This window comes from Odontesthes bonariensis, chromosome 14 (genome assembly GCF_027942865.1).
Source record: "Odontesthes bonariensis isolate fOdoBon6 chromosome 14, fOdoBon6.hap1, whole genome shotgun sequence".
NCBI classification, from domain to species: Eukaryota; Metazoa; Chordata; class Actinopteri; order Atheriniformes; family Atherinopsidae; genus Odontesthes; species Odontesthes bonariensis.
The window spans coordinates 16,360,317-16,384,485 of NC_134519.1; the positions used below are offsets into that span (position 1 = coordinate 16,360,317).

At 39.3% G+C, this 24,169-nt stretch overlaps 1 protein-coding gene across 4 annotated transcripts; it reads right to left on the reverse strand.

Annotated features, from left to right (window-relative positions):
• Positions 1-5,812: 5,812 nt before the first annotated feature.
• Positions 5,813-24,169, reverse strand: mmp16b (matrix metallopeptidase 16b (membrane-inserted)). Of its 4 annotated transcripts, none has more exons than XM_075483149.1 (11): positions 23,710-24,168; positions 21,122-21,270; positions 20,880-20,894; positions 20,507-20,623; positions 19,152-19,456; positions 14,695-14,856; positions 14,045-14,262; positions 13,820-13,958; positions 12,541-12,691; positions 8,539-8,654; positions 5,813-7,014 (listed from the first exon to the last, which is right to left on the reverse strand). In XM_075483149.1, exons 1-11 carry the CDS (start codon positions 23,836-23,838, stop codon positions 6,653-6,655), a joined length of 1,863 nt encoding a protein of 620 aa, XP_075339264.1. In that variant the 5' UTR covers positions 23,839-24,168; the 3' UTR covers positions 5,813-6,652. The 4 variants fall into 4 exon arrangements, with proteins under 4 accessions (XP_075339264.1, XP_075339263.1, XP_075339265.1 ...); XM_075483148.1 differs by having other exon boundaries at positions 8,530-8,654; XM_075483150.1 differs by lacking the exon at positions 20,880-20,894 and having other exon boundaries at positions 8,530-8,654; positions 23,710-24,169.

The window sequence follows — 24,169 nt, forward strand, 5'->3', positions numbered from 1 at the left end:
AATTGCCCCTTTGATAACTACTGTTTAGTTAATAGATGTAATTAATATAATAAATACAATTAGAGTGGGTGTGATTCCTTGCAGAGGTTTGTATATTTTCCTCCAGGTCCATAAAAAGCCTCTAATTTATAGAGCAGAAAAGACTTGAAGGCTGAATTACACAAAATAAGATGTTAATAACTCTGATAGATTAATAAAATAAATCACTTTTAATCATATTTTTCATTTCCTTTATTCTTTTATGATATTATGATCCTCGGTCATATTGTGAGGGACCTGTGCTAAAGAGGTGCTTCCTCCAGACTGGACCATCAGATGACAACAGCTTTTTGAACCTTCGCAACTCTTAACAATGAGTTTGCAGTTAGTTTGCTAAATCCCAATGAGTGATCTGTTCAGGTTATCTGCGAGAAAGTTAGACAGTATTTGGTAGTTTGGATTTGAACTCTCTACAGATGCATAATTTATATATTTATATATCGTTATTCACTGTGAATATTTGACTCTTGGTTGCAGTATGAGTGAAAATCCAGTGTTTTTTCCCCCCCTCTCTCCCGTTTCTTTACTGGTGAGTTTAGGTTGGGGTTTTATCATTGATAATTTTTCTTTCTTTTCCTTCGGAAGTTTTATTTTGGACACTTCTCAGCTCTGAAAATGAAAAAAAGGGCTGCTTGGGACTTTTGATTCCTATTGTGCAGCTGGAGAAATATATAAAACGATGATAACGTTGTTTTTAGCTTTTCTAACTAATGATTTTTATTTTTTTTACACAATGAAATATGGCTTTAAGATACCTCACAAAGAATTTGTCATCTCCATTAAAATAATGAGACGAAGAATATTAGCTTTACATGATGGCCAGTGATTTTGCTGCAGCTCATCAAAGTCACACCTATTAGTTGCACATGAAGTCATGACAGAAGATGTCCTGTTCACCAATAAAAAGATGTTTTCTCAGCAAGCATCTTCACATTAATTCTCCGGAATTCATTCCAGCTGCGATCACAATGACTGTCAGAGCTCTGCTTGTCTCTGCTTTATTTCTACAGTTTCTGCCGCCTGCCTTCTCAGCTGTGGATCCATCAAAATGTATAGCAATATGGTGAGAAATCTACTGATTAAATCGTTTTTGGAGTAGCTCATTGCCATGATGTGGTTTTTCCTGTAAAAAATGGAAAGTGTTAATAATTAATTTTCTTTTTCTTTTTAGGACTTTTAGGTTGCCTTGCTCCCAACCCGTTGGTGATCTGGTGAACCAAGTGAAGGCTTGGAGCACAAAAAAGTGTCGTGATGGCCCGGAGAGGTGCATGTACAAGGTAATAAAGAGCTTTATCTTATTTTTGTGACAAACTCAAAATCATAGAGAATCAGCTAAAATGAATGATACAGTCTGTGAGATAATATATGTTTGTAGCTAGGAAAACATTTAGTTTTGTTGTCAACAAAATAATCACATAAGCAATGTTGTCAGTGTAAATTTGTTGGCGTTTTTTTTCTTTTAGATATTGAATGAATCCCCCATGTCCTTCGAAGTTGAGCACACATCCCCTCAAACTGGCAAAGTGACTGATATTAACTTTGAGTTTGCCCCTCCTGCAGCAAAGTCCTTCTGCAAAATTAAGGTAAGTTTACTTAGCTTTTTCTTCTCTTTTTTTGTTTAGCATTGCATAAGAAGATAATCTCATAGTATACTTGCTTTAATCTAACAGTGTATGATGTCTCTGTATAGGCCATTTCCACGACATCATCTGGGAATGCCACCAGTCCCAATGACTACTGCCTTCTCTACAATCTGATTGATGGTACTAGATTTAACTTGCACATATCAACAAAAGATTTTATACATTTTTGATAATCTGAATTGCTTTTCTGAACTTTTCTATTGTTTCTCAAAAAGGAAGTGGACTGACCCAGGCCGAAGGCTACAAAGAGATCTGCCACAAGGAAAAGTGTCCCTCAAAGTCATCAGCGCATTGCAACAAGGAAAAATAAGTCCTGCATGTATCAAGGATTCACCTCTAACTTCTTTAACAAAAAAAAAGAAAAAATCGTATAGAAGTGTCTCTCTCACTGCTCATAAAAAACATTTGTCTTTAACTCTAATACAAAACTATATTACAGTTTTTCACTTGTGCTTGAGTAAAGTACTTTTGAGTATACAGTGTATTACCTGCAGTACACAGAGGTCAGATCACTCTCAATGCAGTGAAGCAGAAACAAGTCCTGACAGAGCAAGTTTAAAGCTACTCAGACCAGGGACACCAGAAGAGTGCATTTTCAAACCTCAAAAAGTTCTTTTTGGTTTGAGCGAAGGCTATATTGTGGATTTTGCCACCATGTCACTTTTGCATCCGTTGCTTACTTTGTAGCTATTTTCCTAAGTGCAGAATGTCTGTGCAATGCATCCTGCTGCTGATCAGCTGTGACTGACAATTCTGCCAGTCTAATCCCAAAGCAACATTATTGAGACAATAAAAAGCGAGTCATTACAAGAACAACGTCACATGCCTTTTTTTGAGGAGACAAGAGGATATCTGTGTGAGCCAAAATATACAGACGAAGGACAATTGGTGAAGATGCATTGCACAGTCACTGCAGCGATGTGTAGTAACACACTTAGGTTGAGAAAAAGTAGAAACAAAGTAAGAGACTGATGCAAAAGCGATGCAGTACAAAAAAAAACCTATACCATATAACACATATAATAAGCTGCTAAGAAATGTTTGAGGTTTTCTGACTGCTCATAAGTACTTTATGCAACACTACTTCAAAAAACACAAAACGTCCTTTTAATGATACTAACACCATTGTTATTAACTGTTCAGCGTTTTACACATATATATATATATATATATATATATATATATATATATATATATATAATAAATATATCATGTGTATGAATTAATCAAGTTCCCTAAATAAACTGTCCTCTTAAATTATATGAGACTTGTTTTTCAAGTCTGTCACGTTCACCTGAAGATAAACTCTAAAAACTTATCACCAGTGTCTGATTCAAATGTCAGTTAGAGAGCACGAAAGCCACACAAAGTTGTTATGCACTTGTTTTATTTACAACACACAGCATTTTCTTTATCCATGAAGTCAGTGGATTAAAAACAGAATTGTCCAAAGCAGACAATATACAGCCTTGCTTGTACAGTATATACATATTATGCAATAAATTAAACCTCTGATACACTGTGCAACATACTGCACATATCTATGTATAGCATCTAGAGTGCAGCGATGGCTCCTTGTCTCTTCCATACCCTTTGTCTCTCTTGTGTATTGACTGCTGTCTAATCAGTCCCATCTACTTCCTTAAATGACACTTCAAATTAGCCCTAATGCTTAGCAGCAAGTGTCAAGGCAGACTAAAAAATAAATCAAATAAAAAAAAAAGACAACCAGGGTCAATGCAATGAAACATCTAGCTTTTCACTGAAGTTAGGAATCTTAATTAAAACCATTCTGAGTGTGTGTAACCAGTAGAAGTTTATGTTATCTCTCCACGATGAAAAACAATTCAATTAATTGCTTGTTGCTTCGACAGTAACAGTAAGACGATCACTTTTTAGCTGCAAGACTTGAAAAAAAATGTTGCATTTCACCCACTTTATTGACAGATTCTTGCCCTCAGTGCAGTGTAATGCAAGACTTAAGGGGCCAAGCACACAAGATTAAATACAGCAATAAAAACAATACCTACTTGCCTCACTGGCCTTTTTTTTTTTAATTCACACTCTCTGGAGCCATCAGATCCTCGCCACAAACACACAAACTGATACTACACCATACACAACACAGAGCCAAAGGCTTTTGCCTCCACCATAGATTACAGTGGTCAACAATCAACATGGACTAATATGCAGAGCAATCCAGCACCACTTCAGGGAATCAAAGCTGTTCCTGTTGTTACATTTTCTTGCAGAATTTCTACAGTGACAACAGGAACAGCAAGGACAAACTGGAAGCCAGTTATTCTAAATGGGTCACAAAGCATGACCATCTGTCAATGCATCCAGCAGAAACCTGCAAGGTTGATCAGTCTTGTCATTTAACCATAAAGGGAAAGACTGGTACGAGACCAATCCATGGTCAACAGATATGCAAGAATGACATCTTAGTTTAATACTGGCATGCATTGTCCTTACTCTATGTAAGGTTTTTATCTGTTACAAATTACGTTGAATAAAAGCTCAACCCATCAGCCACGGTTCAATCAATTCTGTTTTAGATAATGGAAAGATAAGAACATTTTAAGTGTCTGATATGTTAAAAAACGGCATCGCCTCAATATCAATGGAAGATTAAGTCAGATATCCTGTACAGTTGATGACCTTTTCAAGTAAACAAAAACAATGAGCACAAATATAAGAAAAGAATCCGTTCATGAATGCTAATGGACATCATTCAGCAAACTCTGAGAAACGTTACACCACACTACCACACTGTTAAATGTATGGCAGGCCAAAGGCAATTGTGAGAAAGTATATTTTAGTATCCACGTGTATTGCGTTTGTAGCACAATATATGGCAATAAACAAACAAACAAAAAGAGTCTCCTTCTCACTTTAGCTCCATGTCACCTCAGAGAGTCTTCCTGTGTGTATTCTACACTGAATTGTGTCATCATGAAACATCATGTCTCATAATATCGATGTGAAATAGTGCCCATCAATCTAAAGCCAATTTTTCCAATATCCCTGTCAAATTCAACAATATTACAGTGTTTTTAAACATTTGATAGCATGTTCTTGACCTAACACACTGTAGGCTATGTATCGTATTTGCATAATAGTTACTTACAGTTACAGTACATAAAACAGCCTGGTTATATTACTGAACAAACAGGCAACACTGGTTGAACTCTTTCAGCTAAAAAACAAAATTCAACCAACAGTAAGTTTTGTTATTTCATCAAATTATTTCCTGTTACTTTTAGACATGTTTTCGTCTTTGCTGCAGTGCTACTCATCAAAGACTATTGGCACAACTTAGTGAGGCGATGGAGCAGTCTGTGCATCAACACTGGCCTCTGATGAAAGGCTGATGTGCTTCTGCTAACTGAAGAAGCTTGGATGATTCTTCTTTCATTTTTCGTCTTTTTTTTCTCTTAGCTTTCCTAGTTTTCGCGTCAAGTTCCTTGTGAAACATATTTTTAACTCAAAAGCAGAACTTGAAAGGAGAAAATATGGATCAATGAAACCGTTAAAAAAACGTTTAGAGGGATTCTGTTTGAACAAGTCGCATCTAGATTTAGCAAGAAAAAATTTAAGCGGGATGTTAGCTGTTCAATAACTGACACTACAGTACAGTACATACGTAATGTGGGTAATTATGCTCTCTTTCACACACACACACACACACACACACACACACACACATAACTAACCTCCCCTTTCTCTCTAAAACCCTCTGGTGAGGCAGTAAATGAAAGCCGATCTTTGGCAGCTGACATTTTCAAGAACAATGAGCCCGAAGTGGATCAAACCGACCTTAACTACTGGTTTAAAATTGCATTGTGGGCACTAATTAATGACTTTATAAATTATATATATATATATATATATATATATATATATATATATATATATATATATATATATATATATATATATATATATATATATATATATATTGTATATATATATATACAAATATATATATATACATATATATTGTATATATATATATATACAAATATATATATATACATATATATATATATATGTATATATATATACATATATATATATATATATATATATATATATATATATAGATATATATATATATACAAATATATATATATATATGTATATATATAAATATATATAGGTCTGTTTCCAATTTCCACACCAAAGAAAAAGAGAGAGAAAGAATTTAAGCAATCTGTGATTAAGGCAGTCTCATAAATATTGCAGAGAGGGTTTTTGGCCCCTATTTTGGAGAAAGACTGCCACAACAGTCTTGAGTGGTCTTGAGTTATGAGCTCTTCCGTCCTGCTGCATTCTTTCAAAATAAATTACAGAGCAGACAGGTGGATGAATAGACATGGCAAAAGCAAATCACAGTCTGATCCACATTGTTAGATCCATGGAGGAAAAATATTCAATCAAAAACAACATCGAGCAGTAATCCTCTTTGGAAGAAAAGGTCATATTTGGTTTGTTTGTCACTCCTTCACACAATGAATAATGTTTTATGGGGACCCTAAATTGAAAAAAAAAGCTCAGCCCAGGGCAATCTAATTAAGAAATTAAAGTAAAGTAATAGCTTAGATCTAAGTTGTCCTTTGAAGTTAGTGCTAAGGGCTTTTAAGCGGCGTGCAGAGATGGGGATAGACAAAGTTCCCACTTACAGTAGCTTAATTCTGTCTCAATTAATTGAGTTCATTCCAAGATACAGAAAAGGTCAAAGCAGATACATACATATCAGTTGGACAAAGGAGATGTGGCTCCATTACTGTCTTCGCTTGAGTTCTGCTGATCGTTTTACTTTCTTGCAGCTTGCACGTTACAAATTCCAGCTGCTCTGAAATCTGCCAACATGGCAGACCTCATGTACTGTACTCTTTCCAGTGCATTCAATTATAGACCTTTATCAGAGCTTCACACTCCTCTCTGTACAGTGCAGTAACAGTCCCTCAGACCCACTCCTGCATGGAGCGCTTGCAGTACAGTATGTGGCGCTGCGTGCTCTTCCTCCTGAACTGGAAAACGGTGTAGAGGAGGACCATCATGCACAGTGCCAGAACACAGGGAATAGCAATGGCCACCGCTTTCTCTGTACCACCTGCGCTGTCCAGTTTGATGACGACATCCACGTCACCGTTGTCATAGTGGCGTTCCTCTGCCACCGGCGGACTCCAGTCCCAGTCGGGGTCAATCGGTAGGCCGTCACAGCCCATGAAGTCCCTCAGAATGGACCTCGGGTAGCTGGGCTCAACACGAAGCAGCTGGTTGTTAAACTTCCAGTACTCTTTTCCCTTGTAAAAGTAAGTAAATCCTGAAGGGAGAACAAAATCATTTTGGTTTTTGGTATTTTCCAAATTATTTTTGTAAACATTTAGTAAATTCTGTAGACACTATATAGTATATACTGTATGTGGTTTAATGTATCTTATTCAGCTGCACTGACGCAAAACACCTTTAATCATGCAGTGTAGTTGAATAAATTGCAATGTGGTACAAAGATTTGCATTCACAATTCAATTGCCTTTTGGTTTCATATCTTGTAGTAAGCTTCAAATCACTTGTGCGAATCAAAATGGTATTGTGATGCTAGTTCATAAAACTACACATCTACAGTCCTACCAGTGACAGACACTGTAGTCACACTCTTGACTTCAGTAAAAGTTGTAATACCACTCTGCAAAAGTATTCTGTTAGAAGTATCATCACATAAACATGCTTAAAGTATTAAAATCAAAATATAAAGGTGGCAGCTGTTGATCAGTTGTCAACTATAATATTAATCATGACTGTTTTTTTTTTAAACAATAACTAAACAGTTTCATTGTCCTCTTTCTTCTTTGTGAGAACTCTTCTTTCTTATTTACTTTATAGTGAACTGTTCTTTTTGCTTATTAAAGATTTGAACTCCGTGACTTTAGGAAACAGCATGGTTACATGCACAGTGGAGTTGAGCTACAGTGGAAATTTGACTTATCATTTGGACCATTGTTTTTGACCCAGATGAATCCACTAATTCATCAATCAAAGGATGTTTGACGCCGGACGTTGAAAACTGGGTCTAACTCTCTCTGTGGAAGATGATCATACATGTAATTATTCACTGTAAAAATTCACTGCACAGATGTTGTTTTTAAATTTGTCGAATGGTGATTTTGTCAAATGAATCAAAATCAGCATTTTATGAGAGCAGACCAGCAGTCTGGAAATGCTTTAGGAGACCGTCAGTTTACACATAGTTTTAATGGGTAACTGATGCATTCAGGTGTCTGAAAAAAGAAACAGAAAAATGTGAGAATGAGTGCTCTACTGTGAATTCGGTTGTATTAATATACACTCACAGTTTAGTATTTTTACAACAAAGATGCAAAAAGATTACACTTTTGAGCATATCTGAAGTGCCTAGGCCCCTTTCAGTCTCAGTTGAATGTATACATGTAGAGTGATTCGCATTAACTGGGTGTATCATTCCAGTTTTGCTCGGCCTAAAATGTTAACATGCATTTTAAAAGTTTTGATCTGACTAACACAATAATTCAGTTTATTCTATTGTCATGTAAATGTAATGAGTGAGATATTTCCTCAATTTTCTTGATACATCTAAGCCAAACAACTGACTGACTGATCAAGAAAATAGCTGACAGTTAAATCTATTCGTTTTTTTGCAGTGAAGTAATTAGTAACTAAACTTGTGAGAAAAAGCTGTGTGAAGTTAAAAAAGATCTACCTCAGACAGTTAGAAGAGTGGATGAAAAAAACTGAGTAAAATACAAGTATTCCACATTTGTTTGAGTAGATGTAGTTAGTTACCACTGAATTGTCACTTAACTGGACATACCATTGGCCTTATCCACAAAAGCCCCCTGTGGTGAGTCTGGGATGCCGTTCCAGATGGTGATGGGTTTTGGGTAACCTGGGTCCATGGTCCTCATGTCCTCATTGTACCTCCAGTATCTACAAGAGGATAGACAGAAACATCAAGACAGATGATACATAGGTTTAGGGTACCCTGTCACTTTCCACTTGATTAGATGAGGCCAATTCTCATGGTCTTGCAAACATGTACAAAGGCTGACCCACAAACGCTGTAAATGTTCAAGCTTCAGAGAATGTTTCCTTGTCATCATTAAAAATACATTAGAACAAGATATCTTTTGATATTTTATCATCTTCGTTCCCTTAGAACTAAGCAGAATATTCCAGAGAAAAAAAAAAGAATAAATCATTTTTAAAAAAAAAGAAATCCCTCTGAATCATGCCATGTTACCCTATAGAACTATGTGGTGTATTTATGTGCAGACACAGCCTTTTACCTGCAATGCAAGTTCAAGTCACCTGTCCTTGCTTTCCTTTCTGTCTAGCTAAGTAGCACATACGCAGATATTCACTCAGCAGGATGGGGATTTTTAAATACAATCTGGAGACTGCTGAGTTTGCAGACAGTACTTTGCTATTTATTAGCAAAGCTAATCTGAAGAAAGAAATTAAATGTGAATCCAACACTTTTCCATGAACTGGTTTGAAACTGATAAAGTTGGCAGGTGGTGGTACAAGCTACACTGTCAGTGGTTGCAACTCAGTAGAAGAAGTAGTTGTTCTAACTTGAAATAAATAACAAGTGCAGTAGATATTCCCAAAATTGAGAAAATTGCTCTTCAGCAATTACCTGCATATCTGGGAAAATGCATGATTTTATATCATGATTTTTATCATAATCATATCATTAGAAGACATTGATCAGTCATATGAGTTTACTGTTTGAAGGCCCAGACCGGAAACAGCTGGTGAGTCATTTTTATTTTTGCCAGGACAGGTACAATTTTAAGACTGTTTCCATGCCTGTCATGACTATTAAGTCTTCATGTAAATATGCTAAAACTACTTCAAGCAAGAATATAAACTTTTTTGCGCATAATAGAATTTTCGGTCCAATTTTACCATTTCAATTAATCTTTTCTTGTTCACCTCATCAGAGTTTGAATCAAAAACAGCAAAGGACACCAAGCTATCAACAGTAAATTTGGCTTTTCTTTAACATCAATAGTAATTAAACATGTATTGAAATGCTAAGTCTGTGCCTGTTTTACTACTGCTGTTTACATGTGGCACATAGAGGATCCCATTCATATTCTCATTTACAAATGAAAGATTAGTTTAAAGACTCTGAACATGACATTCATTATATCCATATCCCTCAAAACATGGAAAATTAGTTGAGTTCCTCTATCACCCCAAAAGAGTGTTTTCTTTCGACCTGCAGTCATCCTGTTCAGTACTGAGGCCACAGCATGTGTCATAAAGTAGCAATGTATGTAGCATAAGGCTGAAAAACACTGGTAGGACAGAGTATTGCAATTAAGTTGTATAGATGTAATTTTCTTACTTGGGTTGCGACTGATGACCTAAAGCATGACCTAAAAACTTTGAGAATTTTGAGGACTCATTTCACATCACTAAAAAAAGTAGTCCATCATCCATTTATCTGCTACTTAAATTAGTTTCGGAAGCAGTTGTGATGGATGTGCCTCTCATGCACAGTCATTGTTCTCATACTTGTAGATCTCGCTGTTCTGTACCAACTACCAACATCCCATCACACACATATGAAATCGTGTTTGTGGCCATTGACAGAATGTTCTGTTTATCAAAATGGGACATCATGTGGTTTAGGATGACAATTTTCTCTGCTGCCACCACAGGGTCCCATGACCTCTCAGGATATGATTTATCACCACAGCTGAGCATGTGAGTCAGACTGGCACACTCTCATAATGTATAACCCCTGTGACGCACGTAAATAAACAACAGATTCGCTAAATTAGTTGTTTTGGAGTCACTCCCTGATTTCAATTCTAGCTACACGTAACTATCTAAAAGCTGTTTAAAAAAGGTACACTATGCTTAAAAAAAGTTATGTGGTGGTTAATCATCCAAGCTGGAAAGGTTATGCATTGTTGCCGTTTTGTTTTCAACACCTAGCGTTACCATCAACTATTACAAGTTAAACATAGCCTCTGCATCAAACAAATGAAGCAATAACCCCCTCGGAGCAACTCCTGTGGCAGCAAAGGATGTCTGAATACAGACATGTTTATGAAAAAAAATGACCCTATTGTTGCCACCTCAGAGAGGATTTTCTTGTTGTGCCAAGTCTTCTTCAGTACAGCATGGAGTTTAGTTTGTAGTGTGGTACGGTGGACCCCCCCCCCCCCCAGTGAAGGGGCTAACATTTCCATTTCTACTAGTCTATGAGGGTAAATCACAATAAACATTGCTGTTACACATCATATTGGTTATGTGTATTGCGGAATTATAGAGGATAAAATAATTCTTGAAAGAGCACATGTACATCTCAGTACAGACAGCTGACGAATGTGCTCTTGATTGAAACGGTACACCTTGCAGATATACTCATACTTTAGAATGAGACCAACAAGCATATTTGGAAGACTGTCAAACAGGGAGCTACAACAAGAGTACATTTGGGAGTAAATTAAGTCTCATTTTACCATAGCTAATGTGTTCTTATAAACAGAAATGTGTGAGTGTTAAACATGTCCAAAAATTGTTAAACATTGGAATCTACATTTCCAGCCTCAAGGACATAGAGTACTTCAGCTGAGATGATGGAGCCCATCATCACCTTCAGACTGATACAGTGTCAAAGAAATACTTCCCCGAGAACACATACAAAAAAAGTTTCGGATTGATAAAGGACATGCAATCGCACCCACACAGCAAGCCAAACACACAGTTCCAGGTTATTTTCCCACTGAGCTCAATGTTCCTGTCAGAGAGAGCTTTCAATATCATGTAACAACAAAAACAAAATCCTATAACAGACTGTAATAAACATCCCACTTGGCAACTGATCCATGGACAAAAGTATGCAAGCCTAAGTGTGACTGATTGTTCTGAAAAGGGGTGCTAATAAAGTTCTGGAGATTATCCTTTTGATGTTTCAATGCACATGTGTGTGAATATAAGTTTGGTGGCAGAGAGGGGGGCAAACCATACAAAAAAACCCAGAAAGAATATGGTATAAGCAAGATTTCCAGAACAAATGCTGCTTCCTTCTCTGGACCTGAGCACATGCACAGTAAGATGGGTCGAGGTAAGTAGAAAACTGTCCCACGTTCTGAGTAAATTTTAAATTATTTATGGAATTTGTAGACCCTGTGTGTTCCAGGCTAATGAGGAAAGAGATCAGCTTCAGTGTTGGTGTGGTGGTGCTTTATTGCACATGGCAAGGGAAACTTTCACATAGGTGAAGGCACCATCAGTATTAAACAGGTACAGGTTTTGGACATGTAACATAGAGACTGTATGTTTGCTAGGGGAGGCCTTGCAAATTTCAGCAGTACAATCACTAGTAAATCCCATTCTGTGCATATTACAATGGCATGGCTCCATAGTAAGTGAGTCCAGAAGCTAAATTGGCCCTCCTGCAGTTCACATGTGTCACAAATCGACAAGACTGAACACTTGAAACAAAAAATATGCAGGTAGGCCCAGAACTACTGAGAAGCTGGAATCCTATATCAAATAGGAATGAGAAAGAATTTTAGTACCAAAAACGTACAGGAAATAACAGTGTTCCAAGAAGATGAAGTGACAACACAGCGGGGAACATGCTCAATGCCCAAGTTTCTGTCATCAAAGTTAAAGTTGTTCAATTATTTTGATGCTTGTTTTTGTGACACTTTCTATGGAATCACCTTTCATTTCTGACTCTGAAAGCTAAATGTATCACTGGTGTCATATTAATCATTTTAACCTGGCCAAGATGCAGCTCTGTAAAATCACTGAATTCATAATAGAACTACTAATCCACACGGACCTGTCTCCTTTGAAGAAATAGGTCTTGGCGACATCTTCCCACCAGACAGCTGTCTCGATACTCTGTGTGGGCATGCCGTTCCCAAACAGAGAGATGTCCTGGGGATACGAAGGCTGGAGTGTGGTGTCTTTGAACACCCAGAAACGGTTTCCTAAAATACACCAACAAAGTTAGAATGCAGTAGGACAAAGACATAAATCAGTCATAAATATCGCCTCAAATCACACTGCACAAAACACTTGGGGGTATTCCTGACCTCTGTATGCACTTTTGCCGGATGGTCTAATATTTGTATTGTGATTTCAAAGGCCAGCTGCATTATCTTGTTTAAAGATCTTCTGCACAGCACCAAATCTATGCAGTATTACTCATAATACAGTAAGCAGCAAGATGATTCTCGAAAGACTCCATTGAGACTTGTTTTCAGTTTCACTGAAGTCGTTGCTGCATTTAATTCAGTTTCATTATAAGTGCTTCGGGCAAAATGAAAAGCTGATGTGTTGTACATGTGGTCAGTGGCTCGACTTTTACATGCACACACCCATGAATACACATATGGTTAAGTCCCTCTGGGTGAATGAATAAAGCATCAGGCTCTCTGATCCCACTGGACGACAGATGTCATGTTAATCTGCTTGATGGACGGATGGCTCTCCGGGACCTCCACCCATTCTCCTACTATATAGAGTACTACAACCACACAAGCACTCGGTCTATTATTATTCAGTGTAAGATTATTGTAAGTTAAAGAGCTCACACTTTCATAAGCACTTGTAGTGACATTTGCTTACCCTTTGTTTTGCATTCTTTTATTTTTTGGTTTTACTGATCTCACCACATTGAGCCAAAGACATTGAGTGGTAAGAATGTGTATTGTGTTAGCCACATGCTCTCATAGGTACATGTGTGTTTGATTTTGCCCATTCTCAAAAGGTTGCTCCAGAGCACTACTAGTGATTGAAAAGGAGGGAATAATAATCCATCCATCCATTTTCTATACACGCTTTTTCCAATGCAGGGCCGTGCAGGAACTTATCCCGGGTGCCATTAGACGAGAGGCAGGGTACACTCTGGACAGATTGCCAATCCAGAAAAACAAACATGCACGTTTACACTCACTCCTACTGTTAATTTAGAATCACTACTTAAACTAACATGGATGTTTTTTGACTATGAGAGAAAGCTGAAATACCTGGAGAGAACCCAAGCATGCAGGGTATAATGAAAAATGATAAAATATAACCCAGACATGGGAAAAAAAAGTGATTTCTTTTAATACCTTTGAAAAAAACAAACTTCCCCTCGCTATTTTCGTATACAGCATCAATTTTGGGAGGCAAGCCTTTCCAGAAGTAGTTGATCTGCATGGGGTAGCCAGGGACTACTGAGTTGTCCCGTACCCTCCAGAACCACTGGTCCTGTAGAAATGGACAAAATAGAATCTTCATCTCAAACTGCTGTGAGACCAGCAGGAATGCTTACTCAGGCTGATGATCCACTTTACCTTGAAGACAAAAAGCTCCTGTCGAAGGATGGCCAAAGTGTTGAAGCCTCCATCGCAGATGTTAGGTTTGGAGTTGGGGTTGGACGGTTTGGCCCCCTGTGGGGGCCGATGGGGTCTGGCATGGCGATCATGTTTCCGTGGGTCTGAGGGAGGGTGGAAGCGAGGAGGAGGGGCCGTGACTGGGGGCCTGGTCGGCTGTGGAGCTCTATCTGGTGGTCCTAAAAATACAAAAACACATCAAATTCCATTCTCCCTCTTCATGATTCGTCTTTGCCAGAACTTTGTAACTTTGTTTTTGCACGATTTAGCTATTTCTGTGACTGTCCTCATTGAGATATTTTTTAACCAATAAACACTTTATTTTGGCACAGATTATTTTGCGTCTTTGGAAATCTGTTGGTTGACTCATGCTGCTTTGAAAAACACAAATTTGGCTGACCTCTTAAACAGCTGACAAATGCTTCTTACTGGCATTCAACCCAGTATGACTGATGTAGCAGCATTTGAAATGGTGAGTAAGTTTTTAGAAACCTGACTACCTACTGTTTTGTAATATTGTCCATCTTCAGTAAAGTGTTACAACTATAAATTGGAGTTAAAGAAGTGTTCTTTCTTAATATGTTCTTAAAGTCTGTAATATGGAAAGTTACCGTAGATTTTCTGGATGCCCTGCAGATCGTCATGAGGTAGTTTGAAGTTCTCTGTGTCCATGTACTGGTAGAAAGGAGCCATGATAGCAGTGGGATCATTGGAGTGCTCCAAACCGAGGGCATGGCCCAGCTCATGGACCGCAACCAAAAACAGGTCGTTACCTGGAGACGGGAGGAGGAAAACTGCACTGAGAATGCAAATGATACATCATATATAATAATAATAATAATAATACATATATATATATAATATAATAATATATGATATGGAGTACATGTTGGAAGGGAAGAAGGATGCATATGACTGGATACAGCTTAATAAAACAGACAAAGAAAACAGAAATGAATGCAAATGAAAAGCAAAGAAAGAAATAATAAAATAGAATTATTAAATATAGTGACTGGATATGGGTGACTATCCAAGTGATGGAGATGAAGATGTGGGCAAGAAAGAATTATGTCTTTGTTTCTGTGTAGATTCTTTGTCATCTAGGTCATGGTAATTCTTAAACAAACAGCAACTGGACTCAGTGACTCAGTGAATTAATTATTGACCCCAAGAGAGGTTTAATGCAAAATCAACCACAAAACGCAACCTTGCACTTTGTTTGAGGGCGCTCAGATTTGAAAATATGTCGTTCAATTAGCCATTTGGATTTCTGTGCTACAAGTCCTGCTTATAGTAGAATTAACCAGCCTCCTGATCTTTAGCTCCACCCAGCTTTAACTTCAAATCATGCTGCATTCTTTGTACCCGAGAAGTAGGAAGGTCAAAACTGGTTTGCCCTTGATTTAAAGTTTGCTATTAACAGTACATTCTCATCAGATGTTAAAGAGTTTATGTCAGAGATAAGCTTAAAGGACAAGACCGTTTTTTTGACATTGGGCCCTTGATTTCACATTAAAACATGATGTTCTACTCACCCCTGCTTGTTGTTGGTAATTTGGAGCTGTTCCGAAGATATTCGAGAGGCGTCTGGCTGCTCTCTTGAGATATTCGGCCATGAAACGGTTTCCTATGGGCAACGTTATACAGGCACAAACTATGCTGTTTATAATTTATTAATTACTGTACTCTAGCACTGATAACGTGGAGGTGCTTCGCTTACTTAAAAAAATCCGGGTTACTGTAATTTTGAATTTTTGTCATAAAGTCTGTGTGTGTTTGTCTATGGGCTGTCTGTGGTAGTTGCACGATGATGACGTCAGTAACACCCACTTTACGACAAAAATTCAAAATTACAGTAACCCGGATTTTTTTAAGTAAGCGACGCACCTCCACGTTATCAGTGCTAGTGTAGAGTAATTAATAAATTATAAACAGCATAGTTTGTGCCTGTATAACGTTGCCCATAGGAAACCGTTTCATGGGCGAATATCTCAAGAGAGCAGCCAGACGCCTCTCGAATATCTTCGGAACAGCTCCAAATTACCAACAACAAGCAGGAGTGAGTACAACATCATGTTATAATGTGAAATCAAGGGCCCAATGTAAAAAAAACGGTCTTGTCCTTTAACTGAACTGATAATGATCTACGGGTATATGTTGAATAACATCCTTACAAGGAAATCCAACTTCTTACTGGCATTCTTTAATTTTTTAAGTGTCTGAGGTTAAAAATTCAGATTTTCCATTTGACTTTGAAGTTAGCACTGAACATTAACATTGGTTAGCCCTTATAAACTTGAACAAAACAAAAAAGGAACCACCTCAGTGAATCCATGGATTTATAGAACTGGTACGTGAGAGAGGAATTACAACAGGATTTAGTGCACCAACCCGCTGCTGGTCATTACGTTGGCCTATCTTTGGTGTGGTGTTTTAACAAACTGGGCAAGCTGAACAAATTACTTGGAATAAAACTGTGCCTAAAAGAGGAAATAGTAGCAACAGCATGCGGTCGAATGGCAGATGAGGGAATCAAAGTATCTGGGGAAAAAATTGCCCATCAAGTCTTTTTCTATCATTTTGGTGGGTGACAGTCTGAGCTCAGTTTGCTGTGTCAGTTGGTGTGAACTCTATGGCTAGATACTGTATGCTCCCTCATAGGACAATAATATGCCTCAATGGTTATTTACCCCTTTCCAACCAAGGAAAGAGGCAACAGCCCTGAACCCTGCTGGTTCGGGGCTGTTGCTAGAGTTAGTACTAAGTTGGTTTTAACATTCAGCTGCAAAATCTATATTGGCAGTGTTCACAGCAGCAACGGACCATATAAAACATTAAACAGCAGAAAAATGAGAGGAACTCTGAGCTCATTTTATTCTTCTGCTGCTTCAACTTCAAACCAAAATTGCAGCTTATTTCTGTACTGTTCTTTCTTGAATTAAGCACATGAAACGCTACACTGGCTCTGGATTTTTAAACAAAGCTGTCACATTTTAGCTGATCGCGTTGGTCTCCACAATCCTGTCCCCTGCTCCTGAAGCAGTTGTTTGTTCTGCAAACAGTTTGTGCACCGATTTTTCGGTGCTAATCCAGTACTTTGGAGGTTGAAACAGAGATAATAGTTTCTAAATTAGGCTTTGGCTCCAAACCAGCAATGGAGGCACTTTGGAGGAAAAAAACCTAACGAGTACTACAGTCGTGGAATGAGGATGAGTGGGTTGCCCCAAGTCCTAAAGACCGTCAGTCTAAGTACAGGAGTAAATTCATGGTTGAAAAAGGAACGGTTATACTGTCTCTGTGGTATTTTGACAAAAAGATGTTATAGAATTTTGTACAGACCTAAACAAATTGGGTGAGCTCATACAGTATTTCTTTAAGAATGTGCTTTGTTTTGCTCTGTGTTTGTTAGTTGACCACTTTTTTTTTTTTTTTTTTGCTTGTCTGAATGGACAAAACTGGGCATTTTTAATGACATTTAAACATTGAACTCAGAATCAACAAAAAGCCAGCTGATAAACCAACAATAAAAGTATTCACTACTTGCTGCCCTTTAGTCATGAGCTAACCTCTAATGACCTAAAGGGGTGGAAAAAGTTGCAAGTAAAAGTTATTGGAAATACGCTTTGAAGAAGGAGCACTTTTCCTTAAAGAGAGATAACTCATTTGTGAACCACAGATAGCATAAAGCAGTAGGACACACAGTGCCGCAGCTGTCCAAAACATGACGCACCTGAGCACAGACAAACATTGGCCTTGCACTGGCAAATATTGTGAGGCCCCCTCATATAATGTCAACACACACACAAATTAACAATGGAAATATCTCAGCCAGTGGTCAGAATTCAGCTCTGAGTGTCAACCTGATTTGGAGGGAAATACACCATTTAAGTACAGGTTGTGACTGAAGCTGTCCTCAGGAGATTGTTGCCCTTTACAATATCATACCCACTATTGCCAGCAGCGCTGCACAGAACTGCAACTGACCCTCAGCCAGTAGCTGAAAGGTTACCCTCTCCCACCCCTACCCCCCATTTATCTAACCCAATCAGCCTCTTCCACCCAACCAAAAAAGTCCCATTGGGACTCCATGGAGACGGCTGGAGCTACCATTAGCGCACATGTCAACATGCAACATTTACAGTAACACTGCTGTGAAAGCCCATTAAAGATTGCACAGCTTCACACACACACATGCTGAGACATGAGCTTTTCAAAATCAGCCTCAGCACTCCAAATGGATAGCCATGGGATGCTTCATGGGGGTGAACATGAATCTGACTTGGGAGTCTAAGACTATTACCATTAGAGAACAAAAGAGAGAAAAGGGGAAAGGAGCTGATGGGTGGAAAGCAGCTTCCTAGAACAAACACAATGTTATCTGTAACCCTCCTTCCTCACTAATGGGAGGAGACAATGTTAGCGTATGGTGCATGCAGCCTGGTGGTGCTCTCATAAGCTTGGCACCCTGTAGGTAGAATAATTAAAGTGTGTTTGGTTGCATGGCTCAGAGTGGTATCTTATTTTCTTCTCTGAGCTGCAACACCAGAGCCACTGAGCTACATCAAATTCAATAAAACTAAATAACCATAATCATGTGCCAGCAAGCAATGTCTTAAAATAGCAGGGCTTTTTATCCTGTCATCTGAAGAGCTTATTATACCGAGAAAAAAAAAGAAAAGTCCTGACAGATGGGGTGATGCGTCTTTACAGAGAACAGCCGCATCAAAGGCATCTCAGCATTCTTTGTTTTTGGCTAAGCATCCCTCACACTCTGCCCTGCAATACCATCTCAGTCATATAGCCCTCCTGTCAAGCCATCTGCATTTCCATGATTTACTTCCCACCAGTCCTCATCCATCTCTCTAGATGACTGTTCTTTTCTCTGTTTACCTCCTTCACTTCTTTCATGTAACAACCTTTCTTTCCCTCATGCTCTCTGCTGCTGCTTCTCCTTAGTTTCTCTTTGCTTGCTTGATTGCTGCTGGTTCTTTGTCACCTTTTCTTTACGACTAACCCCTACTGCTTTCTTTCTCTCACGCACAGTTTATGCTTACACCCATTTTCTCACCATCATGGTTGGGATTCCCCAAGGTCCAAGGCTCATCTGAGTCAAAGTGCGTGTCCCCTCCTATGCCTGGGCCAGGAAAATAGGCATGGGCGAGGAACCCCCCCTCCCCATCGAAGGGTGAGCTGTCACCGTGAAAACCTGAAGCGAAGATGATAGTGATGTCCACGTCACGCCTGCCAGTCTCCAGGGCGCTGTACGGAACAGCTTCAAAGCGTAGGGGAGTCACACCCTGCCACACATCAAACGCCCGCCGGATGGCATCATGAGTCTCCCGGGCACCCACCTTTGGCGTGATATTTTTTATGCTGACAGAAGGAAAAAAACAAAAAAACACTAGTACACCAGTTGACAGGATTTTATCGAATGGGAAGCTAAAATCGCTCTGCATAAGGAGTCTGTAATAGTAACAGGCATAATCCACGGGGAACAAAATATTCAGAGAAGGTGGAAAATACATCCTGCAAATACCCCTTGCCTTGTTATCTCATTAACTTTGAGTGAACATTTTCACTTTTTAGAATGTCTTGACACTGAGAAAAAGTTGCACTATTTCAAGCCCAGCAGCTTTCACTGAACTTTTAACACAGCAGCCGTTATCAGTCGCTGGCAGGCAGAGAGGAAAGGGAAATCTTCTCCCTCTCTCTCCACTTATTTTCATGAATAAAGTGCAAGCAGCACTGGCTCAGCACTGATTGACATTCCATTAGAAGAGGGTGGCTCATCAATTCAAATTCGGGCAGGAAGGAAGGGAGGATTTGAATAAATTGGCAGTGTTATCATCTATTACTGCTGTAACCTGTCAATTTGCAGTTGTGCCAGAGACACATTTATCTGTTCTCCTCAGAACCTATTAAAAGCCTGAGCTTAATCATGGCAGATAAGATGAGAGTTTGCATATTTCTGCTGAGATTTACACCCACAGTTTGAAGCAATTTTATTTAAGGGAGAGTAGGCCCTTCAATTTTCATGCCACTCTGCTTAAATGCTTGTTTTGCTTTTGAAAAGTAAAGAATGAATGGAATTGAGTTAAAAAGAAACACACCCTGATTGCATGTTTAATTGTGCCAGAATGCTATTTATACTCTGAATAGCAAACAAATTCACAACACACAATTTACACGTTAATCTCTGTGTTACTGTACGTGTGATTGTCACTATATTTTTGTGTGCCAGCCCCCTCACAAATGACGTATCTGCTCAGTCTCTATGACAACACAGAGCATGCGATCTCAGGTGGTTAAAGAGGTGGAGATGTGAGACGGAGGAGAGCTGAGAAAATTAACACTGGCATATCGGAATTGAGCCCCACGAGAATTACAGTGGTCTCCATGACAACTGCTTCCACTGTCTCTCACCTGTAGGTTATGTGCATACGCTGCCACTTCTGCCCCGTCAGAGCGTATCTCCGCCTCCGTGACCTTGTAGCACTTTTGAATTTGTCCGGAACGCCGCAGCGTGGTTTTTGCATCCAGCTGAGAAGAGATGAGAAGAGAAGAGAAGGTGAACTAAGTTTGCTAAATAAAAGTCCCAGTTTGCATCACAACACAACACAAAGCACTGAAGTGAACTTTGTAGTTCTCTTCCTGTCAGGTGGCAAAGAATCACAGCAGCAAAATAAAGGATGCAAAGAACAGATAAACTACTCCAAACTACAGTCCTCATTCATACCACATGAGATATCACAACTACAGAATAAACACAATACAGAGGCAAAACATTAGTCCTCACCTTAGTGTGCTATCACTGCATGATCATGCAAAACAAGAAGAGGGAAAAGTGTTAAACCTTCACCTGAAGTTGTTTCAGGTGGGGTGATCTGTCTCTGTCCTTCACTAACCCACTAAAACATCCCTTCTGACTTTCAATTTAATAAATGCAGCAAATGTATCAACAGGACATTAGTGGTCTAACGAAAGTACACGTGCAGCACAGCTTGAGCTAATGCATCAGCAACACATGTGTATACTCACTCCTTAGTTTTCTCATCCAGTGTCCCTGTGACATTGAGACCATAGACACGCTGCATGGCAGCAATGGCTGAGTGCATGGTTTGGGCTGAACGCAGAACAGACATTCCCGGTTCTGTGTGGGGAAGGTAGCCATACTTCTGTAGCCATCCCTGCAATGGGGAACAAGGAGAATAATTTGGGCCGTCATATTTTGGCTAATTCAAGAGTTGCTGCATATGCTTTACCTCCATCACCAAAACATTAGATTAGGTAAATGACATGTGAAAGATGGTCATGAAATCACAACCACAAGGCAAATTTACTGACGTAGCAGAATTCAGCAACAAGGTGATTCAAAGCGCTACAAATAGAAATAGAGCATTAAGAACAAAATTGACATTTCATTAATTCATCAAAATCCTTCAATTAATTTGAATCAGTTAATTAAATGCAGTGGTGCAAACAGGAAAGTCTTCAGGTTTGGTTTAAAAGTAGTGAGAGCTGACCCAGACATGGAGTGATACGATCCACTTTTCTGATCTTAGTGAAGACTGGAGCACCAGCATTCTGAATCAGCTGCAGCTGTCTGTCTTGCTCTTTTAGGCAGACCAGTAAATGCATTGTTAGAGTAATCAAGTCTACTGAAGATACAGGCTGGACCACAGGCATTCCTCCACCACACCACAATATCTAGCCAGTTTTGTATCCAATTTATTGTTAAAATTTAAGGGGTTACCGAAGTCAGAGGGATTATGGGATAATTGGAAAATTAATGTTTGAACCAAAAGTGATGTCAAGCTTTACTAAAGCTGTCACCACAATAACACTAACTGGAAACCATGTGAGCTTGGTTCTTAACCTGGTTAAGTCGTAGCTGCCTGTTTGCAGAGGTAACTTCACAAGAATAAATTAAAATTGGAGGGCATTGGAGGGAAACTCTAGAGAATGGCAAAAATCCAGCTGCATATCTATTTTCTTAATTTTTTTTTACCCACTTTCAATCCTAAATTGACCCTAGGAGTAAGTGTGAGTGTGCATGACTGTTTGTCTCTGTGATGGCCCTGCAATAAACTGGTCACCTGTCCAGGGTGTGCCCCGCCTCTCGCCCAGTGACAGCAGGGATAGGCTTCAGCCCCCCGCGACTCTGCATTGGATTAAGCAGGTTTAGAGCTCTCATAGACCACAGGTCCTTCAAAAAATCCAACGCCTTCTCACACAATGTGGTCTAAATCTTCACCAGAATTTGATAGATTCCTCTCTTCCACCAAGTTTCATGAAATGGCTAAACTTGCTGACAGACAGTCGTTACTGAAAACACACCAAAAAGAGCAAAACAAATACGAACCTGCGTAATTCATGTCGCTCACAAGAGGTGGTGACAAACCATTATCACTGTACCACTTCATTGTAAAAAAATATATATATATATCACACTCGCTTAAAAGCTTTTCAGTGATGTCAGCAGATTTATTCTGTATTGTTTTCTAAATGTGTCCATGCAGCAGTGGTTTAGATTTAAATGTGTTTGTTCAGAGGCTCTGTGGTGCAAGTGTAAACAGCCTCTGAATCCCCACTGGTGACAGCAGTCAGTGTTTGTGTCTTCCGGTCAGTGTGTGCATGTGAAGGACTGCGGCCCTGCCTCCTCTTGCCCTACAAAGCCAGAGTGGGACTTAATGCAGTGCACAGAGGCGAGTGAATATGAGCATCATCCAAGGGTCATTGTCAGACTCACATCTGAAGTTAAGGGCCATGAGGTGCTCACATTATCCACAGCTGTCCACATGCCAACCAACTGCCTCCATATCATAACACAGCCTACAATATTTGCTCCAGCTAGCTAATCTGATGAGCTGTCTCTTCTGCCCCCCACCCACCCATCCTCCTCATTCTGCCTTTTCTACTTAGCTAAACGCCTTATTTATCCCTTTTTCCCCTCGTTCCTGTGGGCGTGTTGCCTCTATGGCTTGTGTTTGTTTTAACACGCAGATTCCAGACGGATACTGGGCAGATTTCAGTGAGCCATTAAATTGAATAATGATGCGTGTGTGTGTTACTGTCAGCTTCAGCATTTAATTTCTTCAGAGTGGTGGGAAGGGTGCCTGTGGCGAGGATGCAAATAAAATCAAATAATAAGGTACAAAATATCAATCCCATTATGCAACTTGTGATGTTTTAAGATCTTGTCCAACACCGTGATGCTGCTAAAACCTGCCTCACCTCATGATGACCTGACAAAGAAGTCCTATATCTAACAATGAAGCCTCATCCTGTAGAATGTCTCCGTGAAAACAGTATCATACCTGAGTGTATCATATCTCGGTTGCACACTGGCTGGACCAGCTCAGATCATAGACTACAATGTAATAGCCTCAAATAAGCATCTCTCTGTTTCATTGCACCCTACAAATGAGGAATATTTTTCGCCGTTCAGAGCCTGAGCTGTGCTGATAGGCTTACAAAATATCCACGTTCTGCCTTGTGATAATCGTGCCCAGCGATAGCGTGCATAGGGAGTCAGCATGCATGTTTTTTTTACTCTGTGTCAAATTATGTGGAGGAGAGAGCTCGGTCATTTATGATGCTTGAGGAGGGAAGGCCATTAATCTTACCTCAACGCTGAACTGATGATGCTCCTCTCCGGAGACGGCACGCAAAATCCAAAGCAAAAAATGCAAGCAGAATACTGCCGCGTAAAAACAATCCGATGGTTTTCTTTTACTGGCGGATACTAAGGTCATAATGACCTGTATTTTTTTTTTCCAGAGTGTTTATTAGGAGAAGCCGCCCGTCTGCTTTGTGTCAAATGAAAACCATCGGGCGAGTTGTCAATGCAGATTCAGCTGAAATTGAGAGAGGGACCCCGCGTTTTTATAAAATCCTGATGGTGATTAAAACAAAGGCTCCGATGTCAAGCAAAGATAACGCGACATGTTAGATCCGCTGCCCTCGCCAGCCATTCTTATTTGCATCGGGGGCAACATATATCCAGCAGCATCAATGGCCATGTACAGTAAGCTACCCAGTCTGCGCAAGATAGGCTCCCTCCCGACTCGACGCCTGCGCTTTGAT